This window comes from Schistocerca gregaria, chromosome 8, assembly GCF_023897955.1.
Source record: "Schistocerca gregaria isolate iqSchGreg1 chromosome 8, iqSchGreg1.2, whole genome shotgun sequence".
In the NCBI taxonomy this organism is placed as follows: domain Eukaryota; kingdom Metazoa; phylum Arthropoda; class Insecta; order Orthoptera; family Acrididae; genus Schistocerca; species Schistocerca gregaria.
The window spans coordinates 325,575,962-325,601,403 of record NC_064927.1 but is presented as its reverse complement, the minus strand read 5'-3'; the positions used below and the strand labels follow the sequence as shown (position 1 = coordinate 325,601,403).

The following is a 25,442-nucleotide window of genomic DNA, read 5'->3' as shown; positions in this document are numbered from 1 at the left end:
GAAATGAACAGTCTAACAAGTACAGAGTATGGACTGGCAGGAAAACGAAGGAAGACGGAAGTAATGGGAAGTAGCAGAAATGACAAGAGCGAGAAACTTAACATCAAGACTGATAACCAGAAAGTAGATAAAGTCAAGGAATACTGGTAGCTAGGCAGCAAAACAACCCATGAAGGCAAGAGCAAGGAGGGCATCAAAAGCAGACTAGCACTGGCAGAAAGGGCATTGCAGCCCAAGAAATGTCTACTACACTCCTGGAAACTGAAATAAGAACACCGTGAATTCATTGTCCCAGGAAGGGGAAACTTTATTGACACATTCCTGGGGTCAGATACATCACATGATCACACTGACAGAACCACAGGCACATAGACACAGGCAACAGAGCATGCACAATGTCGGCACTAGCACAGTGTATATCCACCTTTCGCACCAATGCTGGCTGCTACTCTCCCATGGAGACGATCTCAGAGATGCTGGATGTAGTCCTGAGGAACGGCTTGCCATGCCATTTCCACCTGGCGCCTCAGTTGGACCAGCGTTCGTACTGGACGTGCAGACCGCGTGAGACGATGCTTCATCCAGTCCCAAACATGCTCAATGGGGGACAGATCCGGAGATCTTTCTGGCCAGGGTAATTGACTTACACCTTCTAGAGCACGTTGGGTGGCACGGGACACATGCGGAAGTGCATTATCCTGTTGGAACAGCAAGTTCCCTTGCCGATCTAGGAATGGTAGAACGATGGGTTCGATAACGGTTTGGATGTACCGTGCACTATTCAGTGTCCCCTCGACGATCACCAGAGGTGTACGGCCAGTGTAGGAGATTGCTCCCCACACCATGATGCCGGGTGTTGGCCCTGTGTGCCTCGGTCGTATGCAGTCCTGATTGTGGCGCTCACCTCCACGGCGCCAAACACGCATACGACCATCGTTGGCACCAAGGCAGAAGCGACTCTCATCGCTGAAGACGACACGTCTCCATTCGTCCCTCCATTCACGCCTGTCGCGACACCACTGGAGGCGGGCTGCACGATGTTGGGGCGTGAGCGGAAGACGGCCTAACGGTGTGCGGGACCATAGCCCAGCTTCATGGAGACGGTTGCGAATGGTCCTCGCCGATACCCCAGGAGCAACAGTGTCCCTAATTTGCTGGGAAGTGGCGGTGCGGTCCCCTTCGGCACTGCGTAGGATCCTACGGTCTTGGCGTGTATCCGTGCGTCGCTGCGGTCCGGTCCCAGGTCGACGGGCACGTGCACCTTCGGCCGACCACTGGCGACAACATCGATGTACTGTGGAGACCTCACGCCCCACGTGTTGAGCAACTCGGCGGTACGTCCACCCGGCCTCCCGCATGCCCACTATACGCCCTCGCTCAAAGTCCGTCAACTGCTCATACGGTTCACGTCCACGCTGTCGCGGCATGCTACCAGTGTTAAAGACTGCGATGGAGCTCCGTATGCCACGGCAAACTGGCTGACACTGACGGCGGCGGTGCACAAATGCTGCGCAGCTAGCGCCATTCGATGGCCAACACCGCGGTTCCTGGTGTGTCCGCTGTGCCGTGCGTGTGATCATTGCTTGTACTGCCCTCTCGCAGCGTCCGGAGCAAGTATGGTGGGTCTGACACACCGGTGTCAGTGTGTTCTTTTTTCCATTTCCAGGAGTGTAGTATCAAACATAGATCTCAATCTGAGGATGAAATTTCTGAGAATGTACGTTTGGAGCACAGCATTGTATTACAGTGAAACGTGGACTGTGGGGAAACCGGAACAGAAGAGAATCTAAAGATTTGAGATGTGGTGATAGAGACGAATGCTGAAAATTAGGTTGACTAATAAGGTAAGGAATGAAAAGATCCGCAAAGAATCGGAGAGGGAAGGGTTCGGTAGAAACACTGACAAAAAGAAGGGATAGGGTGATAGGACGTCTGTTAAGACATCAGGGAGTGACTTCAACCGATAGTGATGGCGCAGCGGCTAGCACACTGAACTCACATTAGGGAGGACGACGGTTCAGTCCCGTCTCCGGCCATCCTGATTTAGGTTTTCCGTGATTTCCCTAAATCAAAAATGGTTCAAATGGCTCTGAGCATTATGGGACTCAACTGCTGTGGTCATTAGTCCCCTAGAACTTAGAACTCCTTAAACCTAACTAACCTAAGGACATCACACACATCCATGCCCGAGGCAGGATTCAAACCTGCGACCGTAGCAGTCGCACGGTTCCGGACTGCGCGCCTAGAACCGCGAGACCACCGCGGCCGGCTTTCCCTAAATCGCTGCAGGCAAATGACGGGATGGTTCATTTGATAGGGCACGGCAGACTTCCTTCCTCGTCCTTTCCTAATCCGATGAGACTGACGACCTCGCTGTTTGGTCTTTTCCTCTAAACCGTCCATTCCAATTACTTCCATGGTAATAGAGAGATCTGATTTTATCCATTGTAAATGGTTTTTGAAAGCCTGCGACTGTGAAACAATAGGTTTGTTTATAAATAAATCTTCTGCTACCAGTGGCGATTTTTCCTTTATTTTACTTTTCGCACAACGTTTTTCGGGAAATGATTCCCATTTCCAAGTGCGATTTTTGTGTATTAAGCCATTTCTATTGTTGTTGCCATGTGTGAGAGTCTGCTTCATTTCGTTGACTTTTACTGCAATACATATTGCAAGGAAATGAAGCACACTCACACCCATTGACAACATCAATCTAAATGGCTTAATATGCACAAAAAACCGCACTTGAAAATGCATTTCCCAAAACGCGTCGGGCGAAAATTGAAATAAAGAAAAAATCGGGACGGGTAGCAGAAGATTTATTTAAAAACACAACTATTGTAATAGAGAGAGTTGTAGAGAGCAAAACTGTAGAGGAAGAAAAATATTGGAATACATCCAGCAAATAATTGAGAACGTAGGTTGCAAGTGAAAATCAGATGAAGAGCCTGGCACAGGAAAGGAATTTGTGGCGGCCGCATCAAACACGCGATAAAAACTTGAATCACTTGTCCAACAACAAGGAGTGAAATGCGACCAATTACATTACCCGGCGAGGATTAGTACACTGCAACAGATTAAGTTTACAATATTGCTAAGGAGAAATAGTCGCCCAAATAGAAAGCTTATATTGTTTAAATGGATGCTTAGCAAATCAGAGTTGACACAATGTCAAACTCCGTTATGTGACAAGAACGGAGCGTGAGTGTACTAAGTTACTGCCGGTCTGCACTAATGTATGTGCTCACAGCAAGCCCGACATTTGCTTGAGTCTACTGCACATGTGACACCTTTAACCAGCGTGCACAGTTCCAAGCATTAAGTCGGATCATTGTTGTACAACTCGCCACTTTACAAAAATTCGTTACACTCAGATTCATTCGAAGCGCAGCAAGGCTCAGTGCTTTCAATCCCCACAATTGGTCCCATCAGACGGCGTGCACAGTGGTATCAAAAAGACAAGAGGCCACCACTTCACAGTTCCTCAGATCCCTTCAGCGAAAGACAACCGTAGACGAACATGACAGCAGCAGCTGACTGACTAGGGGCCAGTCACTACAACAACAGCACTTAACTCCCTCAGCTCCTCTCGAGCGCCGTCCGCACACGTCTCCTCTTTCGCGCCACAACCCCGACATCTCGCGGCTAGTTTCGCTACTCATCCTCTTGAAACCCTCACAAAGATGTTGCCGAAGGAAAGCTTCCCCTTTCATTGAGCGCCACAACTCAGTTTCCATTTTGTAAAATATAGGGCACCCCTTTGATGAAGGTGTGACATCACCCAACCAAGTATGAGTGAGGAGTGAAACAGGTGGATACTGTGTTATACTCGAAGAAGACTCTCCAAAAGGCATTTATTGTTGAACAAAAAACAGACGCAAATAGTGAGCTCTACTACACAAAATGTACCTCGCTTTATGGGTATGGCTATTGGGACTTACTCTCCTGTAAGAGAGTAACACTTGTTACCTCCAGTACAGACTCAGTTCAGTACATACTGCCGTCCATTGTCCGATGATGGCGATGTATTCACGACTCAAATCATAAAGCGCCAATAAGTACATCCCCTTCTTTCTATGAGCCCTGACTTAGCAGGTGTTTCTAGAGTTTTGTCAGCAAGGTGGGTTGGATATTTTAATGACCATCTGTAGAAAAGGAAACAGTTTCTAAAGCAGGAGAAATAACATGAGAACCGTAACTAAAATTGTCAGCACTGTGATTTCGGTGTCAACAGGCAGCGGCAGTTTCGAGTGCGGCGTACAGCTGCTCGTGGGTGGACGCAAGTGAGGACTTCAAGCGTGTCTTGAGGATCCTCATCAGTCGCGTCCAGAAGCCGCTGATCCTCACTGCCGGACATCTGTACCCGATCAACAGGGAAGCCTTTCTTTCGGTCAGTACGTAATCATGCTACTATTGCATTGTCCAAATGCACTATATTAACGACAGTTTCTCTTTATGTAGTTGTTATTACTAGGCAAAAGCCTAATGCCTCGTACAGTGAGCTGACCTCTGCCTCAGTGCCAATTACAAGTTATCGATATGTATATTTAACTACGAATATTGTACATAAAGATCACATTACAATGCCTGAAAGAAAGATAACCGCTCACAATACATGGTAAGATGTCAATGTAACTTCGTACACGTACACACTATTGGCAGATATGAAAACGATTAGAGTTGCATCCCCTGTGGCAACTAGAACAGTCACCAGAGTGTGTTAGTACTGTTTGTGTTTAGTGAAGTTCTCAGGTCTGCCAGGGAACAACGGTAGAAAAGTATTGAGGTGGTGTAGTGAGTCGTGCTTGAGCACTTGCTGTGCCTCTCCGAAACATTTGGTAATTGGACCTCTGCCTAGATTAATGACATATATGCCGATGGCGGTCATCCAGAGTAGCGCACAACCGCAATTCATAGCTGAACACAACACAATGCCATCCATCAGCAGTCCATGAGTCCCAGTAATGGCACCACTCCAGATGAAGCTCTTCGTGTTGTGGTATTAATGGCACCATACGCATGGGGCGGTAATTCCCAGAATGTTGAAGGGAGACTCTTAACTGTTCTCGGATGACAGACGCAGATGTAAAGGGGTTACGATTTTCTTGGTGCCAATATGAGCCTTCTGGAGGTCATAACTGGTCGACTGGAACTTTGATGGCGAGTATCCCCATCCTCATGTTCTTGGGCCATTATAACATCCGAGTGCTCAACATACATGGATATTACACGATTCGATTAGTCGGCGAAATGGAGAACAACAATGACAACTTCTCAAACTCCATCAGGTGCTGATCTGTCTCACACGAGTAAGTAGCACTTCTTCACAGTGATCACTCAACCAATGCTGCCGTCTCCAGAGTGAAATTTTCAGTTTGCAGCGGAGTGTGCACTGATATGAATCAACCTGACTGTTTAAAACTGTATGTTGGACCAAGACTCGAACTCGGTACCTTTACGTTTCGGGGCAAGCGCTCTACCGACTGATGTACCCATGCACGAATCACTTCCGTAGTTTCTTACGAGATCTGGGTACTAACACACTCTGGTGACAGATTTACTTGTCACAGAGTGCTGCAACTGTAATCAAATGGTTCAAATGGCTCTGAGCACTATGGGACTCAACATCTTAGGTCATAAGTTCCCTAGAACTTAGAACTACTTAAAACTAACTAACCTAAGGACATTACACACACCTATGCCCGAGGCAGAATTCGAACCTGCGACCGTAGCAGTCCCGTGGTTCCGGAGTGCAGAGCCAGATCCGCACGGCCACCGCGGCCGGCGCAACTGTAATCGTTTTCATATCTGCCAATAGTGTGTTCGTGTACGAAGTTACATTAACATCAGGCCATATATTGTGCAGGGTTCTCTTTTTTTATCGAGCAATGTAATTTTACTTTTATGTACAATATTCAGAGTTACAGCATGCATACTGATAACTTGAAATTGCCACTGAGGCATAAGTCGGATGAATGTGTGAGGCATTTCCAGAAAAGTCCTCAAATCAATCCCCAATAGACATGGGTGGAACCAGCTCCAGCGTCATCTTCATCCCAGAGCCAATATCCAACCGTTGTAGGCCAGTTTACCTCAGGAGAGTGTACAACAGCTTTACGATCCCCTTTCCGTTGCGAATTAGTGCTTGCTTGAAGTCCAGATGGAGTGCAGTCTAATCCTGATAAGTGAGCTCATATTGCCAAGTTGTTTGTAAATCTGATTTTGTAATCACTGAAGTAATCTAACATACCCTCTCAATCTGTGAAGTTTCTTTACGTTTCTACTTCCGTTTCCGGGACTTAACTTCTTTTGTCAGGCAGCGTACACACACATATCAGCAGCCCTTTCACGTTCTGAAAGTAAATCATTTAGGTACGTAATAATCCTCAACAATATCTGTACTGAGCAGTCGAATATACAGATGAACTTCACTTAAAACTTCCGCGCTGACACGCCGACGTCGATGTGTAAAACATCCCCTTATGTCTCCGACTGCAGGAGACATACACTACTGGCCATTAAAATGCCTACATCACGAAGATGACGTGCTACAGACGCGAAATTTAACCGACAGGAAGAAGATGCTGTGATGTGCAAATGATTAGCTTTTGAGACAAGGTTGGCGCCGGTGGCGACACCTACAACGTGATGACATGAGGGAAGTTTCCAACCGATTTCTCATGCACAAACAGCAGTTGACCTTCGTTGCCGGGTGAAACGTTGTTGTGATGCCTCGTGTAAGGAGGAGAAATGCGTACCATCACGTTTCCGACTTTGATAATGGTCGGATTGTAGTCTATCGCAATTGCAGTATATGGTATCGCGATATTGCTGCTCGCGTTGGTCGAGATCCAATGACTGTTAGCAGAATATGGAATCGGTGGGTTCTGGAGGGTAATACGGAACGCCGTGCAGGATCCCAACGGCCTGGTATCACCAGCAGTCGAAATGACAGGCATTACATCCGCATGGCTGTAACGGATCGTGCAACCATGTCTCCATCCCTGACTCAACATCTGCACGAACAATTCGACGACTTTTGCAACAGCATGGACTATCAGCTCGGCGACCATGGCTGCGGTTACCCTTGACGCTGCATCACAGACAGGTGCGCCAGCGATGGTGTACTCAACGACGAACCTGGGTGCACGAATGGCAAAACGTCATTTTTTCGGATGAATCAAGGTTCTGTTTATAGCATCAGGATGGTCGCATCCTCGTTTGGTGACATCGCGGTGAATGCACACTGGAAGCGTGTATTCGTCATCGCCATATTGGCGTATCAGCCGGCGTAATGGTATGGGGTGCCATTGGTTACACGTCTCGGTGACCTCTTGTTCGCATTGACGGCACTTTCAACAGTGGGCGTTTCGTTTCAGATGTGTTACGACCTGTGGCTCCCCGCGTAACCCTACATTTCAGCAGGATAATGCACGACTGCATGTTGCAGGTCCTGTGCGGGCCTTTCTGGATACAGAAAATGTTCGACTGCTGCCCTGTCCAGTAAATTCTCCATATTTCTCACCAACTGAAAACGTCTGGTCAATGGTGGCCGAGCAACTGGCTCGTCACAATACGCCAGTCACTACTCTTGATGAACTGTCTTATCGTGCTGAAGCTGCATGGGCAGCTGTACCTGTACACGCCATCCAAGCTCTGTTTGACCCAAACTGTGTGAGAATGTAATCACATGTCAGTTCTAGTATAATATATGTGTCCAATGAGTGCCCGTTTATCATCTGCATTTCTTCTTGGTGTAGCAATTTTAACGGCCAGTAGTGTATTAAGAGGTGAAACCACTCCACCTCAGAGGATACCTCCCTGCCTTCACGAAATTGGAGGGAAAGTTTTATATATCGATCACAGCCTGTCAGCACGGAAGTTTTAGGTGAAGGTATTGAACACAAAACATTGCCTCATGTAGTTCTGACACACCTCATTTACACACGTTTACACTTCAATACAGCTGTTTTATGGTTACTTATATTACTTGTCCTTCAGATGATTCCGTAAATATTATTGATCCAACGGCCACGTAGTCGCTTACATATACGTTAATTCCGAGCTCACCGTCAGCAAGGATGATTTTATACTATCGTAACACGACTTTTTTGTAGTTCCCCATAGTATAATAATTCAGCCTAGCGAATCCCCACAGTTCAGACAGTGACCGTCATCCCCAGTGGAATTTATTCAATGTACGGAATCAGTAACAAGCAATTTGCTTTAAGCTTTTGCAACACCTACACTTCCACCAGAAAGCAGGAGCTTCCTGGAAGCAGAAGCTACATAACTCAGCACTTATCCGATACACATTAATTTCACTGTCAGTGCATGTAGCCATAAATCTAAATTGATACCAAGCACAACGCCCTGCCCATAAAATTCACTCACAGTTAACGCGTTTTAAGCATATAGATTTTCTTGAACTCACCCCAGTAATTAAAAATATTTCTACTCAATGTAATCAATTTTACCCTGTTAATTAAGTATTATCTAACTGCAACGTAAATAATCAACTAATTTTCTCAGCACATAATGCATATACATACATAACATTTACCACCCTTGCCACGAAATCACACAGTAAAAATAATCCCACTACACTTACGAAAGAATTAAAAAAATGTATGCACTGAAATGATTCAACATGTTATCCTAAAACTAAACACCAACTTCCTACCTCCACACATCAATATTTATGTCCTCGTTTCTCGACCATCATGCACCAAAGTTGTGTCTTATTTTAGCATATTATGTGATCTTTAGTTTCCACATATTTATTAGTAATAATATTAATAACAATAACACGCACATAACAATAAATCCTACACGCTATCCAAGAGATTACACATTACTTATACGAGTATTTATACAAATAACCCTATTCTCGTTATTTGTCTTTGTACAATCGCACTGTCGTAGCATTTTGTAACACATTGTTCTCCAGAGATACTACCTTTTAAATTTCACTTTCTGTCACCTTATATCTTGCTCGAATTCGAGGTATTCCTCCTCGCCGTTCAATAAAGTCTTATTTATTTGTATTAAATTCTCAGAGTCCATCAAAATGTCACTTCCTGTTACTAGACGCACTCATGCTTTCTGATTGCAAACGTTGATCTCGATAATAGGGTGCACTTTTTCCATTACTTCCCTTAGTAACACATTTTAAAGTCTTCTACGTCCGTGGCACATACTTTAACGCGAAAACCTTAAACATTACAGTCTGTCTTAAGTAAATCATCTCGAACTTCTTTTACCCCAGCTTCAATTTTCCTTCCTTCAAGTTCTCTTCCAAGTGTAAACTTTTCCTGTGCCCATAACTGAGGTGGTAGCATGTGATCCCCAGTCATATACGAACAAACCACTTCCTCGCTCACCAGACCATACTGTATTCATGAGAGCTTCTAACAGGAGGAGTTCGACGTCCGCTATTATATGCTTTTGACTTGTCTACAACATCCCTTTTGGATGTACGTCTCCGTTGAAAGCCATCAGCTCACATGCATCTATAGAAATGAACGCAGTGATTCCTTCCCCTGAAGTATCAACCTCAGTAACCACAAAATTATCCGCAAAGATAACCAACCAAACTACATAAATTAGCTCCATTCGCCCCCTGGCACTTCAACATCTGTCTTCGCAATACGAATATCGCTTCCAATTGATGACCCCATTGCAACACTACTTTTACCGATGTTCACAACCAATTTATTTCCGTCACATTACTACTGTAATACCGCTCAATCTGCATCGTACTCCATTGGAGTTCACTGTATACTCTGTCTCTACCAAGTTGGGATTCACCTCTGCCTCTCCTTCTGATACGAAATTTTTCAACCGAATTGTAATCACGGTCTCTTTTTTCTACCTCTGAAATGAATAAAGGACTTTGCAGTGAACACATAGTGCGTAGTGGGCGATCACTCTGTTGTAGAAATAATTCAAAAGTCAAGATCGCTTAGATACTGTTTACTGGCACTAAAGATGCCCTCATCGGATCTGAATGTTGATCTACATTCAGATCCGATGATGGCACCTTTACTGCCTTGAAACCGGTTATCCAGTAAACAGTATTTAAGCTATCTTGGCCTTTGAATTATTTCTGGAATAAAGTAGTTAACCCCACAGCCACGTTCTATAAGTAAACTTACATTACTTTACAGTTAGTGTGTTCTCTTTCTGTTGTGCATCGTCAAACTGCTCCAACATATACTTATCCACTTTTCCTGCGTTTTATCAGCGATTTATTTTTTCATCTGCAGACCAAAGTTATGGTGCATCTTAGTTTTCCCTTCTTTTTCTCATTTTGTCGTCCGTGAGTCTCCAGTTTCTCAGATCTTCGATTTTGATCGAGACCCATTTATTAAAAATTTTTGTGGTTATTACTCCATAGAGAACTATCGTTATTATGATTGCACTAAAAGTGATTTTTGCAATTTTGATAATCACTTTTCATCTGCATTTGCCTACGTGTTATGAAAAATGAGTGCTCTGTATCTTTCTTATCATCAGTCACCTGATTGGTGAGATGCTGACTGCCACGAATCCCTCTCCCGCGCTAACTCTTCATCTCTACAGTAACACTTCCACACTAAATCCTCAATTGTTTGTTAGATATATTGAAACGTCTGTATTCCTCTATGGTTTTTACCCTCTACAGTTCCCTCCAGTACCATGGAGGTTATTCGCTTATGCCTTGACAAATGTTCTTGTGTCCCTTCCTTTACCATTCTGCGAACAACCTCTTCAGTCCTTATCTTATCACTCCAATTAAGTTTAAACATTCTTCTGTACTATCACAACTCAAACGCTTTGATTTTCTCCTGTTTCTGTTTTACCAGTGCCCATGATTCACTACCATATAATGCTGCTGTACCCTAAACGTGCGTTCTCAGAAAATTCTTCCTCAAATTAGGGTCGATGTTTAATACCAGTAGACTTATATTGGCCACGAATACCTCCTTTGGCTATGCTTGTCTGCTGTTTATGTCCTCCTTGTTTCGTCCGTCATGGGTAATTTTGCTCCCAAGGAAGCAGAATTCCTTACCTTCGTCTGCATCGTGACATCCAATTTCGATGTTACGTTTCTCGCTATTCTCATCGCTGCTGCATGTCATTACCTTTGTCTTTCACTTGTTGACTCATTAGACTGTTCATTCCATTCAACAGATTATGTAATTCTTCGTCACGTTGACTGAGGATAGCAAAGTAATCAGCGAATCTTATCATTGACATCCCTTCACCCTGAGTTCAAATTCTATTTTTCAACCTTTATTTTATTTCCATCATTTCTTCTTTGATTTCTAGTCTCAGCAGTAGGGGCGAAAGGTTACATGCTGAACGTTTTAATTTCATCCCTCTCTAAACACCTAGCCCTCGAAGAATCATTTCCGGTATTCCTTCCATTTCCTCCATATTTATAGTACATATTGTAATTTCAGGTCAACACTCAATTCACTGTCTATTCCTAGATCTTCCTGATCTACCTTCAAACCATCTCTAACATCTAAACCTTTTGCTGAATTCGCTGTCTGTTTCATCGTCCTCTTCAGAATCAAATATACTTTCTCCTTCCTCCAAATTAACAATATCATTCGCTGCACATTGTGACAAATAAACCACACTAGTTATAACTTCGTCTACTTGACACAAAATGTCACTTGTGTCCTTTGAATCACTACAATTGTTATTACAGTTAACTCCATTCACAACCAGAAACCCTGTGAACCTCCGCCGATACACCATATAAATAACCGGTACTACATCGTTCCACATTAAAATTAGCAGCACACACGAATTCTGCCCTTTCTCGTTTACATTTTCTTCTCTCAGATTCTGATCTACCACCTAACACTTTACTTTCACGTTCATCCTTCCACATGCACTTGTAATTCATGCTTTCATCAAGAGCCCTCAGTTCACTTCCATCAACAGAAATAAAAATTCTGAGTCCGTCAGTTCACCTGATGATGGCGACATGTTTGATCGCCGAAATATTGTGCCCGTTGGACACTATAGACCGGCAGTACACCCGTAGATATTTTGATTATCAAATACGCCAGAAGAAACTCAAGAATCACAAAAATTCTTATTATCAAACCAACTTGTCTTAAAGTAGAAAGAGCAATAATCTTCTTCAAATCAAATTCAAAATTAGAACCCAATGCACGGATTCCTTCCTCTGAGGTATCTAAATCAGTAGCCTCAACTTCTGCAACTTCAACCTCTAACACATCACCTTTCCATTCCTACAACAATGAATCATCAACTTCCGCCGGTACATAACAAAATTCTAATAAACTTCATGACCCGCTGACGTGACTATCGCTACGCCGCCTTCATAAGCACTTCCACTTGTTTGTTGTTGGTGTGGTCTTCAGTCCTGAGACTAGTTTGATGCAGCTCTCCATGCTACCCTATCCTGTGCAAGCTTCTTCATCTCCCAGTACTTACTGCTACCTACATACTTCTGAATCTGCTTAGTGTATTCATCTCTTGGTCTCCCTCTATCATTTTTACCCTCGACGCTGCCCCCCAATGCCAAATTTGTGATCCCTTGATGCCTCAGAACACGTCCTACTAACCGGTACCTTCTTTTTGTCAAGCTATGCCACAAACTCCTCTTCTCCCCAATTCTATTCAATACCTCCTCATTAGTTATGTGATCTACCCATCTAATCTTCAGCATTTTTCTGTAGCACCACATTTCGAAAGCTTCTATTTTCTTCTTGTCCAAACTATTTATCGTCCATGCTTCACTTCCATACATGGCTACACTCCATACAAAGACTTTCAGAAACGATTTCCTGACACTTAAATCTATACTTGATGTTAACAAATTTCTCTTCTTCAGAAACGCTTTCCTTGCCATTGCCCGTCTACATTTTATATCTTCTCTACTTCGACCATCATCAGTTATTTTACTCCCCAAATAGCAAAGCTCCTTTACTACTTAATTTCTCTGATACAAAATTTTCTTCATTACTTTCACATGCATTACTACTATTGTTGCTACTGACTAGTTCCTCATCAGAATTCATCATACATTCCACCTGCACCAAATTCAGATATACCTCTGATTCTTTTTTAGTCACATACTCTATCAACAAACATACATTCAATCCATCAATCACTTCCTTTTCACCAAATAAATTCTCCAGCCCCATATAATTCTTATCGAGCACACACTTTACAATATTTCGTATGCCCTCTTTACGGTTGCACTGCTTAATATTATTTTCCATTCTATTTTTAGCTCTTATAACCTTCATCTCAAACATGTGTGGCTTATTTGCCGAATTTTGGAAACACACAGAATTTGTAAAATACCGTGCCCTTTTCAATGCTGTTTCATTTCGCAACCTCCGGATCTGAGATGCGGCGATATCTGGCGTTCCGATTTTTTATTCTGGTGTTGTATTTAATAAGACTCCTGCCTATCAAATCTTTGTTGCTGATTTTGATTTCCATTATGAGAGTTTCCTCTACTATTTCCCCTGTGGAATTCATTATTACGGCCATAATTATTTCTGTTGTGATCATTACAGTTATTATGGATGTTACTGCTGTCGCCATTCTGGTACCCATTTCCTTGTCTATTGTCCCCATTATGGCGCTCGAAATTCAACGCCAGTTCTAGTTTCTCAACGAAATCTAAAAAAAACCTCAATTGAATTTGTCGGACTGTCGACAAGATACCACTGTAAAAATTACGGTAGTCGTCTCTGGAGCGACGTAATCTCACTTCCAGCAGATGATTTATATGCGTCAGTTTAGCAAGTTGACGTACAGAAAAATTCCATATCAACCCACTTCCGTGTCAGAAACCTGGTCCGTTTAGGAACTCATTCTGAAGTGGTGTTTGTTTCGCTTTAGTCTTGAATTTGTTCAGGAAACAACTCTCAAACACTTCACAGATAGTAAATGAAGCACTCGTTAAACTTGCCCATGACTGTGCATTGTCCTCACGATGTCTTTTACCTAATTTAATATTTGCCTCTTTCGACATTCCTCTCACAAAATCATCTCTAAATGAAGCAAGAACATCAACTGTATGGCATTTTCCACCATTTAAAAAACACTTTATCGTTACACAAATAACCCATGGAACATCTATCACATTAGTATTCTGATTTGCAGCCAAAGAATTTAATTCTGACCTCAAGTCTTTAAACTACTGTACTTGCTGCACACCTTCTTTATTTAATCGTATTCATAATGTTCTCTATTTTTAAGCACCTTCTTTTCACATTCTGCTAATGTGCGTGACGTATTGTTAACATATTGGTCACATCTTGAAGTACATCTTGACGCTGCACACAAATTTTCACCTCGCCATGCAGCTCGTTAGAGATCTTTTCCAACTTGTCCAAAAAATCTTTTTCTACAGAGTCAGCTCTGGTGTTAACCAGACCAGTCTCCTCAGAAATTCTTACTTCTGATATTACAGTATATAATTTAGAGTAATTCAATCCTTGGAGACAAGATTCGATTTTCTCCGCCTCATCTTGTTCTGTTTTTGCTATACTTCTCTCTACTGAACTATCTTTGTTTCTATTGTACCTATCTATGCATCTAATACCCCAGTTTTAGAGCTCAAATTTGTCATAATTTCCTTTAACCATGCTACTGAATCTTTGGCAATTAGATATCCCTTCTCTGTTCCACTAGTATCGCCCTATCAACACTACCATGTTTAGGTTTAGGTCTGAATGGCCCACTCACATTGTCTCAACCAAATGCACTGAGAGACAGGTTACTCATTGGAAGTGCAGTTCCGACTATATCTCTGTGGGTTCACACATGGGTTCTTCTGCTGTATTGATGCTGCCCGAAGTGTCGATGCTGAAGAACTCGAAGTCACCAACGTGACCCTTGCTGCCGTTGCCGCTATTGTCACTATAACTCCATCGAGATCACCGATGCAGCTGGCTGCTGGCAGGACGGCTCTGCATATCATTCTTCTTCTTTCTTGAAATTCTTCGGGGAACTTCCCTACCCCTATCTTTTTCCACCGATTCTCACGCACGCGATTGCTGCAAAATCTTCTGGTCAGGGCCACCACGCAAACTGCCTTTCGTGCAATAGATTTGGTAATTGGTGTAGGGAATATAGTGAAATGTTAGAATTACTAATACAGTTTTAAAGGGAATAGATTCATATCCCTGACGAGCCCTCAATTGCGACGGTACCTAACAAATAAAAACATTAGGTTTAAGTAATCATGCGCCCGAGCTGCGCAAGTCCGCTTTCATGCCCTGCAGCTAATTCGCTGAAAATAACAGGCTGTAGCTGTAATCCTGCAGTCAAATATTCTAACCATTGGCTAGAATTGGGAATAAGAAAAAAAGAATAGAAATATAAAAGAAAAAATAAATGAATAGTATAATAAGAATGTTTTTATTCTAACGTCTGCAACTGATTTAGATGACAGAGAATTATACTGAATAATCTTTATTCAAGAAAGGACATCTCAAATAAACTGGAAGTGATCCGATGATATCAAATTAAAATCTACATAGAAAATAGCCTTATCAAATGCAGTAGAGTTACAATGAGAGCGTTAAGAGAATGGTAGCAAAATCCCCATACTAAATAATCATAGAAATTAACTCCATTTCGTAATCACAGTACACGCAATATTCACCAGCTCTAAACACTTCAGTGTTCAACAAGATTATTCACAAATTAACACACACGATACACAGAATAGTAACTCATACTCTGTCTATACTCAGTTCCGTAACACAAGTGAAAATAGAGGCCTATTCTGGAGCACATCAGACATCTCGAAACATAACATCCCTTCCGAAGTTGAAGAATGGTAGCGGCTGTTCACTGTCCAGAATCTATCACTTTGACGAAGGGACCATCCCGTTACTCTGGACAGGTGTGTCTTCTTCCAGAACTCGCACTAATTTGTACAGAATCTCTCCCTTGAGTCCCAGTCTCCACTTGACCGCTCTAGTGTTCCGATACTATCTGCTTTTCCATTGAATGAAGGACATCCCCACCTAAAATACAGAAACAGGTCTTCAAGCTCTGCATACACGATCTGATTAAAGCCGATCACTTCTGAGATTACACTAATGTATTACAACAATATTTAAGAAAGGACATGTCATAAAAATTTAGTTACACTCAAGACATTTGCAACAAATTCAAGTAATAATTGGTTCATAAAGAAATAAGCTGGCATTCTTGCGCAGGTGTGCTCTTCATAAATTACAACAGATTGTCTCAAAGTATAATTTAAGCATATATTTATACCTTCCTGACAGAAGTCTCTTTTCGTTCTCCTTTCAACTGTAGTGTTTGCCAACACAAGGGAATGGCCACTCCTAAATTAGCACATGTTCTTAACAGCACTTGCAATCAACATACCGGCCAAATAGTAATCTGTTCATTAAATACTAGACAGGACAATATGAGATACTGATGCTGTGTTCATTTACTGTGTAGTTGTAGCTGATATGATGTTCTGGCAAATTTTGCATACTGAAACAGATATAAAGACCCCTGAAATCAATAAATAAAATAAATTCGGATATGCAGCATTCAGAGATTTTCTGGAATCCCCGATCTACTCAAATTTTCATTAATATTTGATTTGAGTTACTGTCGAATTTCAAAGAGCTGTAACTTAGTCATCTTCAAGATTGTCTCACACTTCGCCATTTCTTGGAGCATGTCCTTCACAACTGCCGTGTGAGTAACAGCTACAAAAATTTCCAGCTGAGGGATTTTCCCCATTACCGGTGTTGCGCTCTTTGTCCTCTCGCTTGTACGGGCCACCTTGCCGGAAGCCAGAAGCGGAGCGCCTTCAGACCTGCGATCGCTAGCTTTCATCCATATAAGAAATTCATCTTGCCTCATACCAATATTAGGCAGCAGATTAGTTCGCGTAAATACATGTAACATTTCATTCTTAACGTACCAGAGTCCTTGTTACAAAGTAAACGTATCTGTGGTAAAGATACAACCTTACAAGTAACGAAAATCCATGCTAGAGAGATAATCTGTTTTAATGATTGTGGGCTAAGGCCAAAATAATCGAACGACAATGTTTGTAACACAGTTTAGTAGTGTGTCTTGAAATAACAAGTCTTTCTTGAAATTTCATACAAGCTGCTGAGCCTCATGATCCCGAAATGTTGAATTAAAATGTATACTAATGGTAAAGCAAACGCTCACCATCAGCGGATCGATGTGTCGAACAGACAATCGGATAACAGAAAACAAACAGCATTCATACTATCCTTCTACCTCTAGATTTATCTCTACCAATACCACACACATTCTCACACACACCCACACAGAGACCCAAAAGGCTTGAAACATGGTTTCGAAAGAATCCGTTAATGAAGTAGTGTGGTCGAACAGTGCAGTTTCTAGTCCACGTTTTGTACTCAGAGCTTAACTGTCACAACCATTCGTTGACAAAATCTCCTTTTAAATACCAACATATTAAAAAAAACTCTAAGCTGATTTAGCTCTCTGTTTAGTGGAAGCCTTCCGAAAGTATGCCACTTCAGTGTCTCTGGTGTAAATGTCACTGTTTATTTTCTCCCAAATACTTCTCACTTGGCTTCAACAGGCTGAGTGAACTTTGTTTCAGACACTTTCAGCTTCTTTCGCCGGTCTCGAGCGTTGTACATTGGTCCAATTAAACGTGTGGCGTAATTTCCTATATATTTCAGGACGAAACAAAACAGTAATTTAGATGTCTTTCTGTGAAGCATTCCATACTAGACTCTGCTCCTCAGAAAGGGATATCCTCTTCTTCTGAGATATCCACACCCTTATTAAATTATTCTAACACACTATCTCGCCTCAATTACTAGCCTCAAAGCTGTAAAAAATTCACGCACATTTAAATACAATGAAGACCTCTCACTTTAAAAAATTCAGCTTAACTCTGGCTCTTACACATACTAGTAATATTCTTAACAGGCATAAATATTTACAATTCTATAACAAGCAAGATTTCGCCAAAATAGGTTCATTTTATTTACGGGAATAGTATAATACACATCTACATTATACCTTGTTCAATCATGGATATCATCTGGCCGTTTAGACAATTACATACACTGTTAGTCCCATTACTATTGTTACCTCCACAACCTGATCATAGCATGCATTGTACTGCTGATTGCCTAAAACACTCAAAATGCAAGTGTCACAGTTCTGTAACCGATTCGGAGTTGAAACATACAGAAAAATAACATTGGGACATTAGAAACTAACCAATACCTTTCTTTTTAATATTTATTAATTGATGTTTTGATATACATCTAATATTCTTGTCAGTGACTATTACGTCTACCTAACCAGAACACTGACTTGCCACCTGATATGTAGTGAAAATTGTTTATACTCATTACGGATTTTCTTTGACTCTTCTCTAATTGTTGTCTCATTCCTTACAGCTGGTGAATGCCTCCTATACATACAACGCACTGTTGGGTCAAATGAACAACCGCCCTACAAACTGAGGACCCATGGATATTAATACCCACATTTTCCTCGAATTATTACCAGTTTTAGCAGCCAATTTTCCTAATGTAGCATGTTTAGAAGAAACATCAATTGCTTAGTAGTGTGCTTACATTACTGTAATTAGTAAATATGAAGAATTTATATGGAAACTAATAAAATTATAAGAAAACAACAAAGAACACACAATAATTTAAACCTGTATGCTGGAACAAAAGGTTGTGTTGTATATTTGTAGCATTCAGAACGTTTTCTCAAATACTGGAATTTCTGTGGCACTACAGATACATACTTTTACCTTTACATGGATGATGAATGTCGATTATGATTCACAAACAGTTATTAGTCTTTTATCAAATAATTTTGTATTCTCCACACATTCCAGACTTTTAAGGCAGAGGACCAAATATGTTTACAAATATATCAAATATTTTGATTATCCTATACATCGGAAATAAGTATATATTTTTCTCGAGGAAGGTAAAGATGAAGATCTTTCTTTTGATAATTTTTCACGCCTTTAACTGTTTTTAGCACCAGCTCTGCTATCATTGCTTTATATCAGATTCAGATTTACAAAATACCAAGTGTAGTAATATATTTTAGCTGAGTAGCCGACAAATCACTCAATTAATTTCATTTCTTATAGTAGGTACATTGTTCTCAATATTTAATTTACGTTTTTCTTTTGTTGAAAACATAGAAACAATTGAAAATGTAACAGAATTTTTCAATAAATTATGTATTTAAGTTTTACAATTTTGTTTCAACACCAGTTACTTGAATTTTAAACTAAATGGTAACTCTACTGAAGATTCTTTGTAGTTTCAAAGTGAGTACAGTGCTATCTTCCTATAGATGATAAAGTTTTTTCTGGTTGTTCCTCCACAGCCACACTTCACATTTATATTTATATTTGCTTTTTGCTAAGAAATACAAATCATAAATAAAGTACAGTTCTGGAACTGCTGTTTCTGGTAAAGCACTTATTTAGCTGTGTCCCCAAAAATAACAAAGTCCACACACAAATAATGAAACGCAATCATAACAATTGTAACATACTGAGAGTGCCAGAGAAGGAGATTCAAACTGAATCAAACAGAAGAAAAAAGAAAAAGAAAATAATAAAAACTGTGATTGTAGGACTACCATTTCCAGAAAGTAATGGTATCTGATATCCTCCCTTATGTAATAATTTCACAAACAAAAAACTTGCATTACAGGCGTTCAATATCTTTAGATACAATCAAGTAATCTCGAATGGAAGGACTGACTATAGTGATTGCTGCCGGTAATTTGGGATAATGTTCTTCTTGAAACGAGTAACTCTACGTTAAGTGTTCACTTTTTCATTTGGTTATGCTGTCTTATACTGTATTCAGTAATCTCTAGCTTCTTCCTCACAGAGTGCATGCGGGCTTGCTATGACATTTTCCAATTAAGCAACAGATATTTTTGTGTTTTGCTAAAATTTTCAGTCAGATTTTCTAGGAGCCTCTGGTAACGAATATTGCAGATATATAGTGTGCTCTGCTACTGAAGATTACAATTGTTTTACTTAAGTTGATGGTGTGCCAGGGACAATAGCTAAAATGGTTATCTTCAGTTGACCATATTCCGGCAGTGCCATTAGAAGTAGTTTATCTTGTAGTGAAATTGTGATGGATAGTTCCTGTGAGTTATTATGGGTAGATGTGAATCTTGGCAACCAAAATAATACAATAACAGGATCCTTTTATGGATCAACCAAATCAGATGATACAATTGCTGAAAGGCTCAAGGAAGACTTGAGTCTGATTTCAAACACGTATGCATGTGGTAGAATTATAGTTGGTGGTGATTTTATTTACCCTCGATACATTGGAAAAAATATATATTTAAATCCGGAGGTACGCATAAACACCAACTTAAGTTGCACTAAACTCACTGTCTGAAAATTGTTTCTAACAATTAGATCACAAGCCTACCTTATAGCATATGGTTTTCAAAACAGACTGATAACTTAGCAACAAATAATCCTGAGTTAATAACGAGCATCAAAACGGAGACAGGGATTAGTGCACACAGAAGTGTCGTTGTGTAATTCCGAAACCCTCCAGGAATAGACGAAATTACATCTGTTGAAGTAAAACAGGAGTGATTTTTAGGAAGTTGTGTTATAGGCCCTCTGCTGTTCCTCGTCTTTATATACGAGTTAGGACACAATCTGAGCAGCCGTCTTAGGCTGTAAAGTCATCAGAAGATTAAAACAAACTGCAAAACGATATATGTATCGCGCTAAAATTGGCAATTGACTCTAAATAATGAAAAGTGTGATGTCATCCAAATGAGTGCTGAAACGAATCCATTAAACTTCGGTTGCACGATAAACAAGTCAAATCTAAAGTTCATAAATTCAATAAAATTTCTAAGAATTAGAATTACGAACAACTTAATTTGAAAGTAATACAAAGAAAATCCTGTGGGGAAGACCACCCGAAGACTGCCTTTCATTGGAAGAACAAGTAGAAAACGTAACTAATCCACTAAAGGGATTGCTTACACTACGCCTATCCTTCCTCTTTTGGAGGTTTGCTGCGCAGTGTGGGATCCTTAACACATGGGGTTAAAGGAATATATCGAGAAATTTCAAGGAAGTGCTGCACGTTTTGTGTTGTCGAGAATTACGGGAACGCGATACAGACTCTGTGGTGGACATCAATAAATTTTGATCATCAGCTTCTACCTCCGAAAGCGGAACTATTTCGTTGACGCCGGCCTACGTAGGGAGAAATGATCATTATAAATAAATTAGGGAAATCAGAAATCACACGGAAATCTACAGATATTCGCTTTTTCCGCGTGCTGTTCGAGAGTGGAATAATAGAGAATTGCTGTGAATCGTTGAACACTCTGGCAGGCGTTTAGTGTGATTTACAGAGTATTCATGCAGATATAGGTGTAGATGTAGTGTTAGATCAATTTTTGTTACAGACCGCAATCAACGTTCTGTACAAAAAATGTAAACTTAGTGTTTATAGCAGTGTTTGATAAGATGTTGTATTCGCATTTCATCAATGTGTAACAGCCAGTGTGTTTTTTAAGTAGATACAGTTCATTTGAACAGTCATGTCTCATATATCTCTTTTTCCGGCGAGCAAATGCAGAAAATATGAACAAAATGTCCAATCAACAGAGAGGGCCATAAGAACCATAACCAAAAATACTGATAGAGTACATCGTAAAAATTTGTTGAAAATTCAAGTAATTTGAATGTTCTCAGTTGTGTACACTTACAAGTGAGCTGTGCTCGTCAAAAGTAATACTGATAATTACTACGGAGACTGCTCTCTCCAATACGTGCAACAAAAACTTGACTGAAATTGTATGTACCAAGAAAGAATAAATGTAAAACTCAAAACTGCATTTTCTACTAAGTTATGAAATTTTACAATAAATTGACCAAGGAGATTATAGAGATCAGTGAAAGAAAGGTATTTAAGAACAGTGTTAAGAAGTAAGTGTTAAGCAAAACGTTCTGAAGACTAAATGATAGATTAGGCAAAGCGGAGTAGTGGTTTGATAAAAAAGAGTAAAACTATAAAATAATATAAAAAACGATCACTATAAAATGTGGCATTTCATATAACATTTTCACACTATGCTTCTTTTCCTTTCAGGAAACCTCGTCCCCAAAGCAATACAATTTATAATACTGAGACCTTTCCTGCTATTTCAACACAGCATCTTATTCATTACACAGTAACGATGATTAAATTATTCAGGTAACATGAAGTTGTGTTAGCAAAACAGATGCCAGACAACAATACTACAGTCTTGATGTCAACTGATGGTGTGTATAGTATTCCATTAAGTGTGTGTAGTATATGTAATTAGTACAGTGACAGAATGAGAAATGAACAATGTAGTAGCTATCTCTTACATCAATAAATAACTTCTTTGCACAGCAGTACCGTACATTAGGCATAAACCGAATGAGGTAGTATTGTTTCATATAGATTGGATTTATGTTCAGCAAGATGAAGATCAATTCCCCTGATTTAGGTTTTCTGTGGTTTCCCCTAATTACCTCAGGCAAATGCTGGGTTAGTTCATAGTGTAACCACAGAGATGAGTGCATGTCGCCCCCCTGCCAAACTAAAACTGTAAATATATAAATTGCGGCCATACGAATTATGTTACTTATGTGTTTCTTAAATAGTAATACTACGATTGTCCTAAGTCCCAGTAATAGTAAGCTGCAGATGAATTTAACTATTACTACTGCTAATAGTACAAACAAATTCTACAGTTTCAAAGGCATAGATCAATATACTTCCAACTACGACAAAGTTATACTTTGGAAAGGTAATACATCAGCTTGGTTCGCTATTATTTGAAAAATTGGTTTAAGAACTATGGCTGTTACTTTAGTAGAGTAGCTTTGTTGAAAAGTGTCATACAAACAAGACAAAAGAAACAGTAAATGTTTAGCGCAGTGCCATATGCTGTTTTTAATAAAAGAATTCTCTAATCTGTCACAGAAACATTATTCTTAAGAGAGCATATCTTGTCTAGTTCCCTGAGTGACGAATCGGACGAATCGATGTTTAACGTAGTAAAGCTTTATCTGAATATTAACTCAGATAATATCCACAACTGAAGGAACAGCGAAAAATACCAGAAAAGTATACAGAGAAACGAATTTACTAATAGCTATTGTTTATCATAATGTCCAAGCAGTCTTGTTCTGTAACAAACTCAACTGAAACCACTGTTCGTCCTTGTTGTTGTTGTTGTTGTTGTTGTTGTGGTCTTCAGTCTTGAAACTGGTTTGATGCAGCTTTCCATGCTACTCTATCCTGTGCAAGCTTCTTCATCTCCCAGTACCTACTGCAACCTACATCCTTCTGAATCTGCTTAGTGTAGTCATCTCTTGGTCTCCCACTACGATTTTTACCCTCCACGCTGCCCTCCAATACCAAATTGGTGATCCCTTGATGCCTCAGAACATGTCCTACCAACCGATCCCTTCTTCTGGTCAAGTTGTGCCACAAACTTCTCTTCTCCCCAATCCGATTCAATACTTCCTCATTAGTTATGTGATCTACCCATCTAATCCTCAGCATTCTTCTGTAGTACCACATTTCGAAAGCTTCTATTCTCTTCTTGTCCAAACTACACTCCTGGAAATTGAAATAAGAACACCGTGAATTCATTGTCCCAGGAAGGGGAAACTTTATTGACACATTCCTGGGGTCAGATACATCACATGATCACACTGACAGAACCACAGGCACATAGACACAGGCAACAGAGCATGCACAATGTCGGCACTAGTACAGTGTATATCCACCTTTCGCAGCAATTCAGGCTGCTATTCTCCCATGGAGACGATCGTAGAGATGCTGGATGTAGTCCTGTGGAACGGCTTGCCATGCCATTTCCACCTGGCGCCTCAGTTAGACCAGCGTTCGTGCTGGACGTGCAGACCGCTTGAGACGACGCTTCATCCAGTCCCAAACATGCTCAATGGGGGACAGATCCGGAGATCTTGCTGGCCAGGGTAGTTGACTTACACCTTCTAGAGCACGTTGGGTGGCACGGGATACATGCGGACGTGCATTATCCTGTTGGAACAGCAAGTTCCCTTACCAGTCTAGGAATGGTAGAACGATGGGTTCGATGACGGTTTGGATGTACCGTGCACTATTCAGTGTCCCCTCAGAGGTGCACGGCCAGTGTAGGAGATCGCTCCCCACACCATGATGCCGCGTGTCGGCCCTGTGTGCCTCGGTCGTATGCAGTCCAGATTGTGGCGATCACCTGCACGGCGCCAAACACGCATACGACCATCATTGGCACCAAGGCAGAAGCGACTCTCATCGCTGAAGACGACACGTCTTCATTCGTCCCTCCATTCACGCCTGTCGCGACACCACTGGAGGTGGGCTGCACGATGTTGGGGCGTGAGCGGAAGACGGCCTAACGGTGTGCGGGACGGTAGCCCAGCTTCATGGAGACGGTTGCGAATGGTCCTCGCCGATACCCCAGGAGCAACAGTGTCCCTAATTTGCTGGGAAGTGGCGGTGCGGTCCCCTACGGCACTGCGTAGGATCCTACGGTCTTGGCGTGCATCCGTGCGTCGCTGCAGTCAGGTCCCAGGTCGACGGGCACGTGCACCTTCCGCCGACCACTGGCGACAACATCGATGTACTGTGGAGACCTCACGCGCCATGTGTTGAGCAATTCGGCGGTATGTCCACCCAGCCTCCCGCGTGCACACTATACGCCCTCGCTCAAAGTCCGTCAACTGCACATACGGTTCACGTCCACGTTGTCGCGGCATGCTACCAGTGTTGAAGACTGCGATGGAGCTCCGTATGCAACGGCAAACTGGCTGACACTGACGGCGGCGGTGCACAAATGCTGCGCAGCTAGCGCCATTCGACGGCCAACACCGCGGTTCCTGGTGTGTCCGCTGTGCCGTGTGTGTGATCATTGCTTGTACAGCCCTCTCGCAGTGTCCGGAGCAAGTATGGTGGGTCTGACACACCGGTGTCAATGTGTTATTTTTTCCATTTCCAGGAGTGTATTTATCGTCCATGATTCACTTCCATACATGGCTACACTCCATACAAATATGTTCAGAAATGACTTCCTGACACTTAAGTCTATACTCGATGTTAACAAACTTCTCTTCTTCAGAAACACTTTTCTTGCCATTGCCAGTCTACATTTTATATCCTATCTACTTCGACCATCATCAGTTATTTTGCTCCCCAAATAGCAAAACTCCTTTACTACTTTAAGTGTCTCACTTCCTAATCTAATTCCCTCAGCATCACCCGACTTAATTCGACTACGTTCCATTATCCTCGTTTTGCTTTTGTTGATGGTCATCTTATATCCTCCTTTCAAGACACTATCCATTCCGTTCAACTGCTCTTCCAAGTCCT

At 41.4% G+C, this 25,442-nt stretch overlaps 1 protein-coding gene across 1 annotated transcript in view; it reads left to right on the top strand.

The window, feature by feature from the left end:
- The window catches only part of LOC126284904 (odorant receptor Or2-like), a 53,636-nt gene extending 35,133 nt beyond the window's left edge, over window positions 1–18,503 (top strand). The window contains exons 4-5 of the mRNA XM_049984166.1: window positions 4,235–4,390; window positions 18,438–18,503. Coding sequence (XP_049840123.1) covers window positions 4,235–4,390; window positions 18,438–18,503 — 222 coding nt within the window. The remainder of the gene's footprint in view (window positions 1–4,234; window positions 4,391–18,437) is intronic.
- Window positions 18,504–25,442: the final 6,939 nt, after the last annotated feature.